The sequence below is a fragment of the Sciurus carolinensis genome, chromosome 17 (assembly GCF_902686445.1).
Source record: "Sciurus carolinensis chromosome 17, mSciCar1.2, whole genome shotgun sequence".
Classification (NCBI taxonomy): domain Eukaryota; kingdom Metazoa; phylum Chordata; class Mammalia; order Rodentia; family Sciuridae; genus Sciurus; species Sciurus carolinensis.
Genome location: NC_062229.1, coordinates 8,630,318 through 8,649,747, shown reverse-complemented (window position 1 = coordinate 8,649,747; position 19,430 = coordinate 8,630,318). Strand labels below are relative to the sequence as shown.

The window sequence follows — 19,430 nt, the reverse complement described above, 5'->3', positions numbered from 1 at the left end:
AATCTTCTCTCTTTAGTATCTGGGTGAGATGCTGAAACCATTCCCCTTGAAGCCCTCCAGGTAACACAGAGTCGCTGAAGAAATGCTTTGGACTTGAGGGCAAGTATGTAAGTAGAATTTCATCCTTGGAAGCAGTGAGGGGAATAAGGAACAAGGGAGGGAGGGACGGGTTCCAGTGCCTCTCCAGTAAATGGTCTGCAAGAAGTTCCCATTCTGGGTGAAATTCATTTTGAACTCTGGACAGTGAAGGTGATGTTAGAAAATATTCTGAAATTCACTTGACTACTTGTATAGATGCTGAGGAGGTACTAGTTGGTAGGACTGCCATAACCAAGTAACCGAGATAGGGGGTCATAAAAGCAGAACTTCATTTTCTCACAGATCTGAAGTCTAGGAATCATAAGACCACAGTGTCTGCAGGTGTGGATTTAAAGACTGCTTCTGCTTCTATCCATACATTTTCTATTCACCCAGCACTTCCCTCAGATTCCTCAACATGGCAACTAGAAACCACACAGCTGTTTCAGAATTCCTCCTTTTGGGACTGACAGAGGACCCAGCACTGCAGCCCCTCATCTTCAGCCTGTTCCTGTCCATGTACCTGGTCACAGTGCTTGGGAACCTGCTCATCATCTTGGCCGTCAGATCTGACCCCCACCTCCACACCCCCATGTATTTCTTCCTCTCCAAGCTGTCCTTCACTGACATCTGTTTTAGCACAACCACCATCCCTAAGATGCTGGCCAACATCCAAGCACAGGATCAGAGCATCACCTACACAGGCTGCCTCTCCCAGGTCTGCTCTGTCTTGATTTTTGGTGGTTTAGAAAATTGTCTCCTTGCAGCAATGGCCTATGACCGCTATGTGGCCATTTGTCACCCCCTGAGGTACATGGTCATCATGAACCCCATCTTCTGCATCCTCCTGGTTCTACTCTCCCTGCTCATTAGTGTTGTGCACGCACTCCTCCACACTCTGATGGTGCTGCACCTGTCCTTCTGCACAGACCTGGAGATCCCCCAATTCTTCTGTGAACTTGCTCAGGTCTTCAAACTGGCCTGTTCTGACACCCTTGTCAACAACATCCTGGTATATTTGGTGATTGGTCTGCTTGCTGTTGCTGCCATCTCTGGGATCATTTTCTCTTATTCTCACATAATGTCCTCTGTCTTGAGAATGCCCTCATCAGAAGGGAAGCATAAAGTCTTTTCCACCTGTGGTTCTCACCTGTCCGTTGTTTCCTTGTTCTACGGGACAGGATTTGGGGTGTACATTAACTCTGCAGTGACTGACTCCCCCAGGAATTCTGCTGTGGCTTCAGTGATGTACACTGTGGTCCCACAAATGCTCAACCCCTTTATCTACAACCTGAGGAACAGAGACATGAAGGAGGCCTTGAGGAAGCTTATAGGAAGGACAGCTTCTCCTGTAGCATGTATGATTTGATTTGGATTTGGGCTTCCACATCTGTTGAGTCACAGCGACAGGACTCCTGGTTCACCAGAATACCTTATTTTTCCATCACTACATTTTTCTTAAAGAATGAGACAAAATAATGGCCATGTGCATTTTAAATTAGCGTGAAACCTGAGTATTACTTTTATTCAACTTGAGATAGTTGACATATAATTTAAGTTCTTTAAAGTTTTCTTTGTTTGGGTTTCAGAGAAGTAGAAACTGAAGGAGCGTTCCTAGCTTTAGCAGACTGTGATGTGGTGCACTCTTAGAGAGTCAAGTTCAGGACAAGGATACTGAAGGATGTGGAAACAACAACCCCCAGGGAGAAAGGAGGACAGTGACCTCTGAACTTTGACAATTTCCTCTTGTGCAACCGTTTTCCTGACTGCCCAATTGACACATTCTGCTATAATTCAGTCTCTGATGATGAAGTCACACTGAATATTTTGCTATGATGAACTCTCACTAAACCCTATAAAATCAGACCAGTTTCCTGGAAACGTGCCATTCCCGGGTGAATAAAGAAAGCCTCTCTGATCTGTTGAGGTCTGTCCCTGTTTCCATGATTTTGCTCAGAGACTCTCTTCATCCTGATTCCACATAAGGGCACACATGTCCCTCCAACAGGAGGGCTTTCTGTGAGGCACAGGGACTGAATTTTCATCATCAATTAACCAGGGAAGTGAGGGTGTTCCTGGAAAGCTGTGTCCTTATTCTCTCATTTTACCACCCAGCCTGCACAGTCTCATTAATCATAAAATTTACACAATTAGATTATCTGAGAGACTTCAGATCATTTGGAAATATTGGGAATTTTATCTGTGAAGATGCCCTCAGTTCTCCAAGGAAAGAAAAATCTAATTCTAGTGCAGCAAGTCAGTAAAGAGAATCCTTGTTTATTACAGTGACTTCAGAACTAATAGTGCAGTTTCAGGTTTTGGGGCTGGCTTCACTGAGCCCTGCATGGGGTGACCTCCTCTGAAGCCAGAATTGGGGACAAGCAGTTAGTGTAGAAATAGGGGATCCAGTCAAATCCAGGAAATGGAGGTCATGAAAGCCATCTGCCTCTGGAAGTTGGAGACTGCCCCTGGGAGAGTGGAAAGTCAAGGACCCGCAGAGCCCATTGATTACCAAATTTACCTGCCCTTGTCAGGGACTATAGGCAAGCAGATGCTAATTAATGCCCCCTGGGCCCTTACCTGCCTGAGTCACTTTGGCCTTCCCCTGCCCCATCTGCTTCTCACTTTTTACATCTCACCTGCAAAACCAGGCCTAGTCATGTAGGCAGGAAGGAAAGATAAGGGGGTAGAGACCTGGAGAACAAAAGAGACCTTAACCTATAATAGATGTAGGGTGCACTCACTTCTGGGGACTTTAGAACATCAGCCATGGCCCCCTTCTCCCTCCTGGGAGAGGTCTGTTTTATTATCTTTAAATAAAACCTGCTTAATATGCTTGCCTTGGCATGCTTCTCTAGTGTTCAGTCTTCAACATTAGAAGGAAAAAACTGGTCACCGTTAAACGACAGTGTCAGATTTGGAGAACCCACTGAGATTTGCGCCTAGGTAAGTGAAATTCTCTCTCCACGCACCCACATCTGTTTGAGGTACATCTTTCTGTCTCTATTTTTGGAGGGTAAAATGGGCACCTGTTGGCTACTTAAACACAGCCACCATTCTTCAAGACTCAGATGAGAGGTTCCTGGCCCAGGCAGTTTCCAAGCACCTGCTCTGTGCAGACCAGGCATGTTGGACTGTGCCAAAGCCGTTTCCTACTTTTCTGTCCAGGCCAGGAGCACAATTGCTGTCAGTACACAGTGTCCCTAGTCCTGATCTACCCAGGATGCATGGAGGTGGAGGAAGGGTTGGAACAACTGCAGGGTTCCCTGTCCCAGGCTACTCTCAGGTGGACCCCAACTGTTCCTTCTCCAGAATCTCCCTCCCTACCACCCTAAGGGGTAACCAGGGTGGTTGGTAGATGAATGGCACTGAGGGAAAGCGCCAATTACCTTTGCCTCCGTATAGGCTGCACAACACTCCTACACATCCACTTCCTCCTGGATGCTCTTCTTCCCTTGCTGGTCAGACACTAGGAATTCAAACTGTAGGATTAAGACCTGGGATGATTAACATGAAAATGCCCAGGTTTGCTTTGTTTGCATAGTCTATCTAGAGTTTCCCCATTACTGTTCCTGTGCTTAAATGTGCTCACTGTGTTCTCTTTAAGCTGCAAGAGGGAGGCATTTAAAATCGGCCTAAGCCTAAGAACCAAGAGATGTTCCCTCACCCTCCGGAGATTCCTTTAGTCTTAAAGGCAAAAAGATAGGCAAAAGGCACACTTTTTACTTTTGTCATCGTTTTCTTCATAGTTAGGAGTTTATAGTGGCAGGGAGGAAAGCAATAAGGCCCTTAAGTCTGAATCCTCCCAGGGTCTGTAGCACAGTGCAAACTAGGACCCTAACACTTTGCCTAAGAAGGCCAGAAATAACTTTGGCAAAGCCAGGTAGTGAGAGGTTTTTTTGGACTGTAAGAAATCTCAGTTAGGGAAATGTACCTAATACTTCTACATCAGAAGGGAGCTTCTCTCTCAACAATACTGCCAGGTTCACCACTAGCCTGCATACTGCTAAATTGCAAATGATCAAGAACAGTGACTTTCATATATTACCATGCTTGACATCAATAATCTCTACCATGAGAGGAGAAAGCCTTGAGGAATCACTGACTAAAGGAGGAAAATCAAGGGACCCTCCCAACTTAAGACAGACAAAAATAAATTTAGGGAGGTTTTTGGAGGATCCTAATAAATATTGAGATGTTTCAAAATTTACTTCACCTGGAAAATTATGCTATTAGCCATCTAGAGCACTGGCAGTTCCCAGAAACCATCCTAACAAGGATTCCAATAATGAGTAGGATGCCTAAAAATCTATTATGAGGCCTTCAGGAAAGTCCTGCTATTTTCATGGAGAGACTTAGGAAGGTAATAAGAAAATATACCACCCTGAATCCTGAATCCATAGAGAGCCACCTACTTTTAAAGTATAAATTTATCATTCAGCCAGCCCCAAACATTTAGAGGAAATTACAACAATTGGCATGAGGGCCTGATCAGATCTTCTCCAGCTTGCATCTTCCATTTTTAATAGAGATCAAAAAGAAAGAAAAGGGAGCATAAAGACAAAAAAAGAGGCTTATTAAAGATCATTCAAATTGATAGAAACTTTTAATGCCTTGCAACAGCCCATGCAATTCACCCATTTTAGGAGGTAGAAAGCAAACTGCCTAGTCCAAAACCTTAGAATAATTAAGCAGTGATTACCCCACCCTGTAGTTCTTACTCTGTTATCTGAAATTCCAGATGCTGCTTGGTTTACTAAGTTAGATTTAAAAGATGGCTTTTCCTGTATACAGTACACTCTGAATAGCAATTTCTGTTTGCCTTTGAGGAACCAGATAATGTATCTCAACTAACCTAGAAAGTGTTGCCTCAGGATTTAGAGATGGCCCTCACCTGTCCAGACAAACCCTAGCTAAGGACTTAACAAAATTTAGAGATTTCCGTTTCTGCTAAAACCTGTTAGCTCCTTCCAGATCTCAGTTAAGGCTTACATTGAAATGTAAATAGAGGAATCCTGAAGACTCAGGAGGAGACCAGTCTCAAACCCAAGACAAGACAAGTAAAAAGAGTCTTACCTGAACTCCAGCAAAAGTAAATTTTTACTTGCTACTTAGCTAATTACTTACTATTAACGGCCGTATCAGTTTTCCAGGACTCTTTTTTTTTTTGAATTCTATATTTTTTTTGAGCTCATGACTTTTTTGATGAGTTCTATTTTTTATTCAACTAGAGTTTTTAAACATCTTTTGCATTGCAATGGAGAGTCACCTGTAAAGTTATAAGGTCTTTGATTTTGTTATTTGTATGTCGTGCTATCTGACATCATGTTTTGTCTGTATGAAAATTGAGCACTTCTAAAATTAAAATTAAAAAAATGGATCCAGATACTTTTAATTCATGTGATTTATAAAGGTTAAATTTAAATTGGATAAACTAATAAAAGTAAAACATCTTTAAAAATAATTCACAAATCTCTAGGTAGTTAAACTAATAAAATGTTGATGTTAATAAAAAGTCTAATATCAATTGTTTCTAGGAATATTCTTCAACAGGAAAGAGATGGCAAATACTGTTCAGGACACTTGTCTGATATCTTAGTTTTTACAAAAATAAGTGAATTAGAGTTACCATGTATGAGATTACTCAAATGTGTTTGTAGGGACATCTGATTATATTACAAAGTTAAAATGCTAATTGTTATATAACATCGAGTACTCTTAACTCCTTAAATTCCATGGGGTAAAAAACATTATTGGTGTTTTCATAGGTTGGTAAATAAAAAGGGTTTAAAATTGCTTTGTGTCATCACTAAACTAAAAGCAAGGTTTACTAAGAGTTATGTGCTAACAGGTACGATTCTATATACAAAAGGTTCCAAATGTTTCAACTGTGTTTCAACTAGGGTACTATAAATAACAAAATATTTAATCTTATTAAAATGGAGTAATTTATCTAAGTTCAGTAATTTCTTAAGAGTTGTTTCAGAGTGTGAACAAAAAGGGGTCAACAAACAGGAAAGAGAAAATAAATGGTTCTAGATATGGAAATATATTTAGTAAAGAACAAAATCTTTCTGGGGAAGAAAGTGTTTATGTAATGAAATACATGAGCAATCTAAGTAAGTGCTAAGAAAGTCTGTGTAAGTAAAGGGCAAATTTCAACAAGTTTGCATGTAACTAAGTTGGTTATATGTATGTGAGACAATCAGTTAAAGCTATTTAAGGTTTTTCCTAAGGTCAAATACTACTGTACTGATATAAACCAAAGTTTAATCTATATGTTAAAATGACAAGGATTTCTTAGAAACACTAATTTACTGTTAACGTGTATCTATTAAGTTTTATTCTTTAGAACAAATAGTCTTAAAAATTGGGGTTTATACAATTATGGTTAAATAACTGTTAGAGTATTGTACTATGTTACAGAGTCTAAATTTTTCTTTAAAAAAACTAAATTTGGTAATATAAAAGTGTCAAGGTAATTGTAAAATGGTCACTCTTTGTATATTAAATGTGTTCATATTTTCCAGGTATACAAGTTTTTAAAGCAGGAAATTTATCAAGCTGCTATTCTCCAAACTATACTTGTCTGTAATGGTAATTTTAAACTTATAAAGAGTAAATTTTATTGGGGATTTATTTCTGTCATTTAATATCTATTATAGGACCTGTTATCAATAGGGTATATGTAAAATTTGTTACTTTTTACACTGAGATAAAATATTTTAAATGTAAATGTATTTCTAAAAGTTAATGAGAGCCTGATTTAACAACAAAATGTTAATATAATAAAACAAAAAAGCATTCTGCCACTTTGCCACACAAAAGGAAAACTAAAAACTCTCTCAGTCTTTCTTTAATTCATGTTTTAGATATAATGTTAAATTGTGTTAACTAATGTTCATATAGACTCAGGAATCAATATATGTAAACTTCTTAAAATGATAATTAAGAAAGAAGCAAATATCAGCATCAGAATTTGTACACTTCACTTAAGATTTGTAAAAAGCCACGTCTTACCTGAGATAAGGCTCTGCCTCCCACCTTACTGCATGTTAGAGTGACTACAAAATAAGCCAAACTCCAGCTTCTTTAAAGTTATACTCAAAAGATTGGTTTTTGTTGCAAAATTACTGTGATCAAAAACAGGGGATAAATGTATAGCTCAGCCAAAATTTAAGAGAGCTATTATACAAACTAAATATATATTTTACTCTTTGTAATTTCATTTTGTAAAACTGTTATCTGTTACTGTTTTGCAGAAGTAGCTGCTTCAAGAACATACAACCTAGGTAATTTATGATTATAAGCGAAGCCATCACCTATAGAACAGATGGTAACTTCCAGTACTAATACAAACTCCAGTTAAATAAAAAATAAATATAAAGTTATAGACATTGAAGTTAAATCCCAGTACTCTTACTTTATGACTGGTGAGACCGGCTTGCTGGATGGTTAAGATCAAACTTAGAAATTGAGATTAAATACAGAGGCCAAGATAGGCTGGTATTTTGATCTTGTCCTCAGTCAGCCTGAATCCAGGGAACAAGAGGACTTCTCTAAGGAGCTTTGCAACTCTGTGTGGGTCACACAACCTCCTGATCAAGATTGATGAGATCAGTGGAGGATGAAAAGTCAATCACTGTACCTGCTGCAGAGGAGAGTCATGGAAAAAGGGACACATCCCTTGATGCTTCCAAGGGAAGCCATCTCATCAAGGAGACCCTGCCTAACAAATGACAGTGGTGGAGCTAAGAAGCTGCTCTTCCCAAGTTCTCTACAAGTGACCCCTGTGGGAACTCGACTGACTCTTTAACAGACAGGAACAGGTTAATTTGACCAGCTTGATCTTAGACACCTAGCAAAACAGTTAAAACCAAAATATAGCCATTCTTGGGCATTTAAAAAAATAATAGTTAAATATAACTTAAGATGTACACTTGTGTTAGCCCACTAGAATAAAGACTAAAAGTTACAAAAGAGATTCTTAGGCAAATGTGCCTGATAACTATCAAGAGAAACTGCCAGAGTCAGAAGTTTTTAGTCAGTTTAAGGCCTACAGACACAGTTAGGCATAATCTGTTTGCTAGTATGATTATCTAGCCCTAAGTAACAGAACAGAGCCCTAAGTACTAAACACAGGTTATATTAATAAAGGGATATATTACAAAAAGCAGATGACATTAGTAGCTTAACTATATTTTCTGGGGACATCAATGACATTAAAAGTTAAATGTTGTGTTTACATTCCTGATAACCTGGACAATGTTAAAGTTCCCATATAAAGACCTTGTCCTCTCCAGCCTTTGTTAGGCCTTTTATGGGAAAATTTTCTCAGTTTTTCCAACTCCTGGTGAGAGATTGACTTCTGTCATCTTCACAATATTCATTGGCATGTTCTAGATTCTGCAACATTTACCCTGTACTAATCTCATTTCAGTACTTATGTCTTTTTGTTCTTCTCTCATAGAAGCACCCACCCCCAGATGACTTTACAACCTGCTCTTCCCCAACCAGACTTCTACCTTGGACCACTCAATTGACTCGATTTTTAAAAGGAACTCCAAACTGCTTGACCCTCATTGCCCCCTTCCTGCTCTGAAGCAGCCAGAGTGGTCGTCATCCCCTTTTCTTACAGCAGTAAGGAGTTCCTAAAGCAAAAAGGGAGAATGAAGTCAGAACTGGGGACAGGCAGTTAGTGTAGAAATAGGGAATCCAGTCAAATCCAGGAAATGGAGGTCATGAAAGCCATCTGCCTCTGGAAGCTGGAGACTGCCCCTGGGAAAGTGGAATGTCAAGGACCTGCAGAGCCCATTGATTACCAAATTTACCTGCCCTTGTCAGGGACTATAGGCAAGCAGATGCTAATTAATGCCCCCTGGGCCCTTACCTGCCTGAATCAACTTGGCCCTCCCCCTGCCCCATCTGCTTCTCACTTTTTACATCTCACCTGCAAAACCAGGCCAGTCATGTAGGCAGGAAGGAAAGATAAGGGGAGAGAGAACTGGAGAACAAAAGAGACCTTAACCTATAAAAGATGTTGTGTGCACTCACTTCTGGGGACTTTAGCCATGGCCCCCTTCTCCCTCCTGGGAGAAGTCTATATTATTACCTTTAAATAAAACTTGCTTAATATGCTTGCCTTGGCGTGCTTCTCTAGTGTTCAAACTTCAACATTAGAGGGAGCAGAACTTGTCACTGGTAAATGGCAGTATCACTCCCAGGAAGTCAGCTCCTCAAGAGTCCCAGGTGGTTCTGATAGATGCAGATGCTGTGCCTGGAAACGGCACCAGAGGCTGAAATCTGAGTTCTTGTCCCTCTGTGCTTTGGTGACAGCCCTCTCTGTTGTTGTTGTTTGTTTTTTGTATATGCCAGATTATCCAGTCCTTCTTCTGGGATGAAATTGGTTGTTTAAATTAAAGGCATCACATTCTCACCGAACCAGCAACAAATTCTTTTGCAAGGGCCTCCCAGGAAAAGGGAACAAAGCCTGCCCTGCTGGAGGTTTACCAAATGTGACTAAGGCCACCTGGGCCAAAGGGACCCTGGGAAGAAGGATCCTGTTATCTTAACCAAGACTTTTTTTAGGAGGAAGGAACTTGCCTCAGGAAGAAAAAATGCTCCTCTTAAGAGAAAGGCATTTTGGTTGGGGATCCATTATATTCTGGACAAATTCTTGAAACATGGATTGGTTTGGCTCTCCCAGTCCCCCTGTTATATGTCTATTTTTGCTGTTATGAAACCTCACACTGATGAGTTCTGGTTTGTGCAAAATTTGAGAGCTATACAATGTTTAAATCACAACGTCCGTTGCTTTAGGATTTTTATTTGGCTGAGAAAATGTGGATTAAAATGTTGAGTAAGCTCAGTTTTTATGAATAATCCATACTTAACAATTAAAAATGAGTAAGTTATATTTAACGTAATGGGATTAATCTTCATAAATGTTTGTTAGAAGAGACATCTGATTAATTCAAAAAATTAAGGTACAAAAACATCGCTCTATATAACTTCAAGTACTCTTGGCTTCTGTATTTCCACAGGGTAACACATATTTCGGTTTATTAATTGTGTTTTTATGAATTGGTAAATGAAAAAATAATTTCAGATTGCTTTGTTTCTGGGTCTTCACTAAAAGCAAGGTTACTCAGAGTTGATATTCTAACAGGTGAAATTCTATATGCAAAGTGTGAAACAAATTGTGACTGCATTTAAATTAAAATACCATAAAAATCATCAAATATTTCATCTTGCTCAAAAGGAATAATTTGTCTTCATTCAAAATTTTCATAAGGATCATTTCCAAATGTGAATTTAAGACAAGGACTATAACAAGAAAAAGAGATATTAGAAAGTTACAGTATGGAAGGGAACTGAGGGGTGTCCCAATAATGGCTACAAAGTTATTTTGGAGAAAAGTAATAATCCTTGGTGTTCTGTAAACATAGTGAACAGAAATGCATTGCATATCATGACATAGAGAAATTTGAATGTCATCACCACAACAAAATGGTAAAACTTGGAAGAGATGGATGCGCTATTGACCCTCACTTGATCTTCACCCAGTGGACCCAGGAATCGGAACTACACTCTCTTCTTCATAAATATGTACACATATACGTCTTTCAAACACAAATAAACGAATGAACACTTGTGAAAAACAAAGCTCTACACCTTTCCTTGGCAACCAATGTCCTCTAGGACTCTGGAAAGAAGAAGGAAGCACATCATTCTAAATGGTGAAAAACTGAAAGCATTCCCCTAAAATCTGGAACAAGGCAGGGATGCCCTCTTTCACCACTTCTATTCAATATCGTCCTTGAAACTCTAGCCAGAGCAATTAGACAGACCAAAGAAATTAAAAGGATATGAATAGGAAAGGAAGAACTCAAACTATCCCTATTTGCTGATGATATGATTATATACTTAGAGGAACCAGGAAATTCCACCAGAAAACGTTTAGGACTCATAAGTGAATTCACTAAAGTAGCAATTTACAAGATCAATGCTCATAAATCCAATGCATTTTTATACATAAGTGATGAATCTTCAGAAAGAGAAGTTAGGAAAATCTACCCAATTCACAATAGCATAGAAAAAAATAAAATACTTGGGAATCAAAGTTTCACAAAATAGGTGAAAGACCTCTACAATGAGAACTGCAGAACACTAAAAAAGAAATTAAGGAAACCTTAGAAGATGGAAAGATCTCCCATGTTCTTGGATAGGAAGAATTAATATTGTCAAAATGGCCATACTACCAAAAGTGCTATACAGATTCAATGCAATTCCAATTAAAATCCCAATGACGTACCTTACAGAACTAGAGCAAGCAATTATGAAATTCATCTGGAAGAATAAGAAACCCAGAATAGCTAAAGCAATCCTTAGCAGAAAGAGCAAAGTAGGGGGTATAGCAATACCAGACCTTCAACTCTACTACAAAGCAATAGTAACAAAAATGGCCTGGTATTGGTACCAGAATAGAAAGGTAGATCAATGGTACAGAATAGAGGACACGGACACAAACCCAAATAAATACAATTTTCTCATACTAGACAAAGTTTCCAAAATATGCAATGGAGAAAAGATAGCCTCTTCAACAAATGGTTCTGGGAGAATTGGAAATCCATATGCAACAGAATGAAACTAAACCCATATCTCTCACCATGCACGAAACTAAACTCAAAATGGATTAAGGACCTCACATTCAGACCAGAGACCCTGCAGATTATAGAAAAAAAAGTAGGTCCAGATCTTCAACATGTCGACTTAGGACCAGACTTCCTCAACAGGACTCCCATAGCACAAGAAATAAAAGCAAGAATTAATAACTGGGATAGATTCAAACTAAAAAGCTTTCTCTCAGCAAAGGAAACTATCAGCAATGTGAAGAAAGAGCCTACAAAGTGGGAGAAAATCTTTACCAATCTTACTTCAGATAGAGCACTAATCTCCAGAATTTGTATAGAACTCAAAAAACTCTACACCAAGAATGCAAGTAACCCAATCGACAAATGGGCTAAGGAAATGAACAGACACTTCACAGAAGAAGATCTACAAGCAATCAACAAACATATGGAAAAATGTTCAACATCTCTAGTAATAAGAGAAATGCAAATCAAAACCACCCTAAGATTCCATCTCACCCCAATTAGAATGGCGATCATCGAGAATACAAGCAACAATAGGTGTTGGTGAGGATATGGGGAAAAAGGTACACTCATACATTGCTGGTGGGGCTGCAAATTAGTACAAGCCACTCTGGAAAGCAGTGTGGAAGTTCCTCAGAAAAATTGGAATGGAACCACCATTTGACTCAGCTATCCCATTCCTTGGCCTATACCCAAAGGACTTAAAATCAGCATACTACAGAGATACAGCCACATCAATGTTCATAGCTGCTCAATTCACAATAGCCAGACTGTGGAACCAACCTAGATGTCCTTCAATTGATGAATGGATAAAGAAAATGTGGTATATATATATATACAATGGAATATTACTCAGACATAAAGAATGATAAAATTATGGCATTTGCAGGCAAATGGATGAAATTGGAGAATATCATGCTAAGTGAGGTAAGCCAATCTCAGAAAACCGAAGGATGAATGATCTCGCTGAGAAGTGGATGATGACACATAATGGGGGGTGGGAGGGGTTAGTGTTAGGGTTAGAGTTAGGGTTAGGGAGGGGGGCAAGAATGGAGGAAGGACTGTATAGAGGGAAAAGAGGGGTGGAAGGGGTGGGGGGAAGGGAAAAATAACAGAATGAATCATACACCATTACCCTATGTAAATTTATGATTACACAAATGGTATGCCTTTACTCCATGTAGAAACAGAGAAACAACATGTATCCCATTTGTTTACAATAAAAATAAATAAGTAAATAAAATGAATTAAAAAAAATTTAAAAGGAAAAGAAGAAGAAAGAACATTCTTGGTTATGGAGATAAATCCAAAGAAGACTTTCGCTTAATCCCTCTCATATATCATGTTAGCATTGTTTTGGGAAGCAGAAGCATTTACCTTATTTTTCATGTACTCTTGTGGTTGATAGAGAATTTCATCTTATTTTTATCCCATTGATGACTTTCTATATACCTTTTATTTCTCTTTTAAAAAGTGAATGAAGTTAGGGCCTGGGGATATAACTCAGATAGTAGAGTACTTGACTCACATGTACAAGGTCCTGGGTTCAATCCCCAGCACTGCAAAAAAAAAAAAAAACAAGTGGATGGGTTTATAGAAGAGAGATGAGTGCAGAGAGAAAGGGGGTTGAGGGGGAGGGAGGAGGAATGTTGTAACAATGGAAAAGTTGAACTAAACCTACCAAACTCTCCTGTGTACATCTACAAATTCCTCTTTATTTATGTATCTATGATGCTTTAGTTAAAAACCTATAAGAACAGAAGAAGAGTGAAAGGGAGGAAAGAGAACAGGAATAGGGAGATGAAGGGGAATTTTATTTATTTATTTTTCTTTCTTCTAAAATTTGTTCTTTTTAGATTTCCATGACAGTAGAGTATTTCTTGACATATTATATACACATAGAATATAACTTATTCTAATTAGGATCCCATTCTTGTGGTTGTACATGATATGGAGTTTCACTGGTCATGTATTCATATACAAACATAGGAAATTTATGTTCAATTAATTCTTTTGTCTTTCCTATTCCCATGCCCTTCCAGTCCCCTTTGTCTAATCCACTTATCTATTCTCATCCCATTCCTGCATTGTGTGTTAGCATCCACATGCTAACATCCATATGCTACCACATATTCATCCATGTGCTAGCATCCATATTCAGACAGATTATTTGACCTTTGGTTTTCTGGGATTGGCTTATTTCACTTAGTGTGATAGTCTCCAGTTCCATCCATTTACCATAAAATGTCATAAGTTCATTCTTCTTTAAGACTTAGTATATTCTATTGTATATATGTACCACATTTTCTTTTTGCATTCATCTGTTGAAGGGCATCGAGTGGGTTATGTAGAAGAAAATGAGAAGGGAGAGAGGGCAGGGGCATGAAAGAGGGTGGAAGGAGATCGACATCATTACCCTAAGTAACTGTATGATTACACAAATGGTGTGAATCTACATAGTGTACAACCATAGAAACAAAAATTTGTACCCCATTTGTGTACAAAGAATCAAAGTGTATTCTGTAAAAATACAAAAGGGAGAAAATTTAAAAGAGCAAATTAAAAAGAAAGATAGAAAGAAAGAAAGAACAAAAGAAAGAAAGAAAGAAAGAAAGAAAGAAAGAGAAAGAAAGAAAAAAGAAAGAGAAAGAGAAAGAAAGAAAGAAAGAAAGAAGAAAGAAAGAAAGAAAGAAAGAAAGAAAGAAAGAAAGAAAGAAAGAAAGAAACGAACACTTGGAATGGAGCCAACATATGACCCAGTTGTCCCACTCCTTGGTTTATACATAAAGGACTTAAAATCAACATTATACAGTGAAACAGTCACATCAATGTTTATAGCAACTCAATTCACAATAGGTAAAGGGAAATTTTAAAAAATGAATTTGTTTAAGGTGGTGAGAAAGACATCACAATGTCATTTTGGCATGAACTTCAAATATTGACGATTTCAAATCCTGACAATTACTTAATCCTACAGAATGAGTTAACATGGTGTAAAATGTGTTGAAAGCAGAGGAGTTGCTGACACCCTTAATTACAAAGATTTAAAATGAACAATAACATTGGTTGAGCACCATTTCTACCTACTATGTGATGGTTGAAATCTGACCAAACATGCTGAGCACGTGGATGTGTCTGAATTTTACCACCTTTTTTATGGCTTTGGAATTGAATTATCTACTGTATTAAAAATGAAGAATCATGATTTCTACTCAGAATCTCCATTTCTAAAGAATATTACTGAGACTATTGTACCAATATTGAAAAAAGTAGTTATGAAATTCTAACCTGGGGGTTATGGTTCTATCTATATTTTTGCAGTCAACACTGATCAAACAAACTGATTAGTCTTTTGTGCAAACAACAACAACAAAATACTATTCAGTGTACATCAGTGTGATACAGGACAAGATACTTGTGTGTATTTTCACCATATCTTAATTGATATTAGCAATTGCATTCTTTATCTCTACATATAGAAGGCATATTTTCATATCTATAGTAGGAATCAGTATTTCTGATGATAGTAATTATATTGATTCCTTTGTTTATAATTTAAAAGGAATAATGGAATTTGGTGAGATGCATGGAGCGCCATGACCATAAAATGGAGATGAACATAAAGGATGTGGATAACCAAATTGTGCACATGTGGTCTCCAAGGTCAGAGACTGAGCCATCCTGAATTACTCTTTTCTATGCCTTTCATCTTTAAAGTCATACACTCCTGGATCTGAATGACAGTCAAGCAACTGGTCTAATGAGGAGCTGTGGAAATTGAGCCCCTGGAAACAGACAATATAGGAGTCATCCTGTGAACCGCTCACTCAGCAGCTCACATCAGTCAGGACACACACCGGGGCCTCTTCCCAGAGATGATTCCTCATGAAGAGGGGTCTGCTGCCTCACTGAGCCTCTCTGCATTTCCTGAGGACAGTCCTTCCATCTTCAATATCCAGGTGAGATGTTGAAGTCATTCCTCTTGAAGTCAACCAGGTAACAGAGTCCCTCAGCAAATGTTTTGTACTTGAGGGCAAGGATGTTACTAGAATTTCATCCTGAGAAGCAATGAGGGAAATAAGTAAAAAGGGAGAGGGAAACAATTAACCCATGACTTTCCTATCAGCTGTCTGTAATCCTCTGGACACATTCCCATACATTTGTACCTACAATCATGAAGTTACCATTCTGTTGGTCTTAAACATTTTTGTGCTATAATGATACTGGTTATAAAATGTTCTGAAATTTATTTGAATACTTGAAGGCATGTTTCAGAGGGGACTTTGTGAGTGTCTTTGATGGTAGAGCTGCCATAATGAAGTACCGTAAATTAGGTGGTATCACAACAGAAACTTAATTTCTTACAGTTCTCAAGTTTGGAATTCATAGGAAGTCCTCAGGTGTGGTTATCCAACAGCTGTACTGCATTGACTGAACATTTCCTCTTCACCCAATGTATGTGAGATACCTTAACATCATGGAAAGAAGAAACCAAACAGTGGTTTCAGAATTCCTTCTCCTGGGACTGACAGATGACCCAGCACTGCAGCCCCTCATCTTCAGCCTGTTCCTGACCATGTACTTGGTCACCATCCTGGGAAACCTGCTCATCATCCTGGCCATCAGCTCTAACTCCCATCTCCACATGCCCATGTATTTCTTCCTCTCTAATCTGTCCTTTAATGACATCTGTTTCAGTTCAACTACAATTCCAAAGATGCTGGTCAACATCCTAACAGATGTTCAAAGCTCCACATACACAGCCTGCCTCTCCCAGGTCTGCTTTGTCTTCATTTTTGGCGGTTTAGAAAATTGCCTCCTTGCAGTGATGGCCTATGACCGTTATGTGGCCATTTGTTACCCCCTGAGGTACACAGTCATCATGAATCCCCGACTGTGCATCCTGTTAGTTCTGATCTCTATGCTCCTCAGTACAGTGGATGCCCTCCTCCACACTCTGATGGCACTGCGTCTGTCCTTCTGCACAAGCCCAGAGATCCCCCACTTCTTCTGTGAACTTGCTCAGATCATCAAAGTGGCCTGTTCTGATACCCTCATCAATAACCTGCTGGTATATTTGGTGATGGATATATTTGCTGCTGTTCCTCTCTCTGGAATCATCTTCTCTTACATTTGCATTGTCTCCTCTGTCTTGAAAATACCCTCATCAGAAGGAAAGTATAAAGCCTTTTCCACTTGTGGGTCTCACCTATTGGTTGTTACCTTGTACTATGGGACAGGTTTTGGGGTGTACATTAGCTCTGAAGTGACTGATTCCCCCAGGAAGATGGCAGTGGCTTCAGTGATGTACTCTGTGGTCCCTCAGATGCTGAATCCCTTTATCTACAGCCTGAGGAACAGGGACATGAAGAGAGCTTTGAGGAAACTCATAGATAGAATAACTTGTCCTCTATAATGGGTGAGCATTTTCTTTGGAATTGTTTCTAGTATACATAAAAGAATAGATTTACTAGTGACCCAGAATGCCTGGTGCTTCCATCACAGCTTTTTCCTAAAATGCCTAAGCAGCATAATGAGCATATGCTTTGAACTTCGTTCAAATCTGGGCATTGCTTCATCAATACATCTGTGAGGGTTTACACATGATTTCAAAGATCTAAACACAATGCCTTTTCTCAGGTCCAACAGGATTCATCTGAAGCAAATGTTTTGTAGTACATTCTCACAAGGAGGTAGGTTGAGAAGGCAGACAGGTCACGGAAAGTATTGAAACAAAATTATGTTTGTATATGTAGAAATTTCCACCTGTTCTATGACTGGGACTTAGTTCATGTCGTCCTAGACTTAATCCTACTGTGAGGTAATTGCAAAAGCCTGAGTATCCATGCCCTGTGAAGCAATGACTGTGACCTGTTACTGTTAATCTATACCCACCATCCTAGGGTCGTTATCTATAAGGTTCATAATTGGATGATGTCAGTGGTTGAGAAGATTCTGTGATTATTTGAACCTGATCAGTGAAGAAGCCTTCCATCCTAATCAGAAGAAGACACACCAATGTTAATATACTCAAACAATAAAGGGAACTACCTTTCATCACATGGAGGCAGGGAATGTGCTCGAACAGAGAGCAGGGCTTCCTTCAGTTCTCCACGAGGTGGATCATCCAGGGCTCGTTCTCCTGCAGGTCACCAGGTGACTGCAGAAAATGCAGGTGTCAGGTGTCACACACTGAGTGCCTTTCCTGTGCCTATGGACATTTACCATCTCTCTGGATCACACTGGCTGCATCTCTGGAATGGACTGAATGGTGGCCCTCAACATGTGTCCAGTCCTGTCCCACTGACTGGTGGTTATCATATAGGTACATGGGTCATTGTTACTTGTTTGGGAAAGAGGATGTGCAGAGGAGGAGCATTTCCAGGATTGTCTGTGGGAGCCATAAATGTCAGCATTGTCACCATAAGGCAGACAAAAGAGTAGAGGGTATTGGGGGAGGAGGAAAGGAGGCATTTTAGCCTTGGACACAGATTTCGGATTGATTTTTGTGGTATTTAATGGCCAGTACTTTTATCATGTTTTCCCACATAACTTTCATTTTCATAGTACACTAATGTATTTTTGTCACCCTGGAGATATCACTGTACATTTAACTACATAAATGTGCTTCTTTTTGACCTTGGGTAATTCAAGGTTAATGGGTGAATTACTCATCTCTATGCTATTCTCATCATTGCCTCAGAGCCTTGTGCTGTGCTCAGAAGTGTTTCGTTTCTTTATTTCTCTCTCTCTCTCTTTTTTTCTTTTATTTTTTGGTTCATTTTTTGTAAATGCTACATATTATTCATCCTGTATGGGTACATTAAGAATAGGGACCATTTCTAATGTTGATGAAATTGGGATAAACCGTTTTTCTGCTACTGTGAATAGTTGTTTGAATAATTTTTCGGCCTTATGAAAAAATAAGTGGTATTTTTATATTGGGTGTGGAATTATGGATTTCATGGAGTAGAGTATTGCATTTTGGTATTTCCAAAGAGTTTTGCTAAGGAATTTAACCACATTACCTTCCCGTTAGATATTCTTGATTCCACATGATCCTCAAAACATTTTCTTTTACACTGACAATCTAATGTGCATCAAATGTTGTTCAACTCATTCACATTTCAGTGTATAAACTCCTATGGGCATTGAGAATCATTCCTCATTTTATGTGCCATTTAATTTTCTTGTGTTATATGCATTTGTGATAGTTCCATAAAGCTGCTCACTGATTTTTTTTAAAAAGTATTCATAATGTTTTTATGAATTTGCAATAGTGATCTTTGAAAGTTGCTTGTATTAGTATTTAGTTTTTAGTGCAGGACTTTGGCATGAACTTTATTTATCAAAATTTATCTTTGATAATAAGGTGAGGCATTTAACCATGTTCTTCTTGAAGCTAACCAGGTAACTATAGTCCCTTAGCTAATGTTTTTGGAAGTGTGAACTCAAATATCCTGAATTCAAAATCTCCACGAGTTTGTCCTATATGAAGGAATCCTTTCAAGATCTCTCATCTTTCTTTGGGTTTTGTTTCATTCTCTTCTGTATTGACAGCTAAACTCCTTATGGAGTTTAATTATACTCACACTACCTAATTCTCCTGCATGTGCCTGAGTTCAATCCAATCCTGCTTCGGTCTGGTTACTCATCCTGTAGATTCACAGTTGCTCACCCATCAACAGTCAGGTCTTG

General features: G+C 38.7%; 2 protein-coding genes across 2 annotated transcripts; both read left to right on the top strand.

The window, feature by feature from the left end:
- The first annotated feature begins 484 nt into the window (after positions 1-484).
- Positions 485-1,447, top strand: LOC124967951 (olfactory receptor 7G2-like). Its single transcript, XM_047530376.1, has one exon. It carries the CDS (start codon positions 497-499, stop codon positions 1,445-1,447), a length of 951 nt encoding a protein of 316 aa, XP_047386332.1. The 5' UTR covers positions 485-496.
- A 14,759-nt stretch (positions 1,448-16,206) lies between these two features.
- Positions 16,207-17,148, top strand: LOC124969101 (olfactory receptor 7G2-like). The gene has a single exon (XM_047531930.1). The coding sequence runs from the start codon at positions 16,210-16,212 to the stop codon at positions 17,146-17,148; it is 939 nt and encodes a 312-aa protein (XP_047387886.1). The 5' UTR covers positions 16,207-16,209.
- Positions 17,149-19,430: the final 2,282 nt, after the last annotated feature.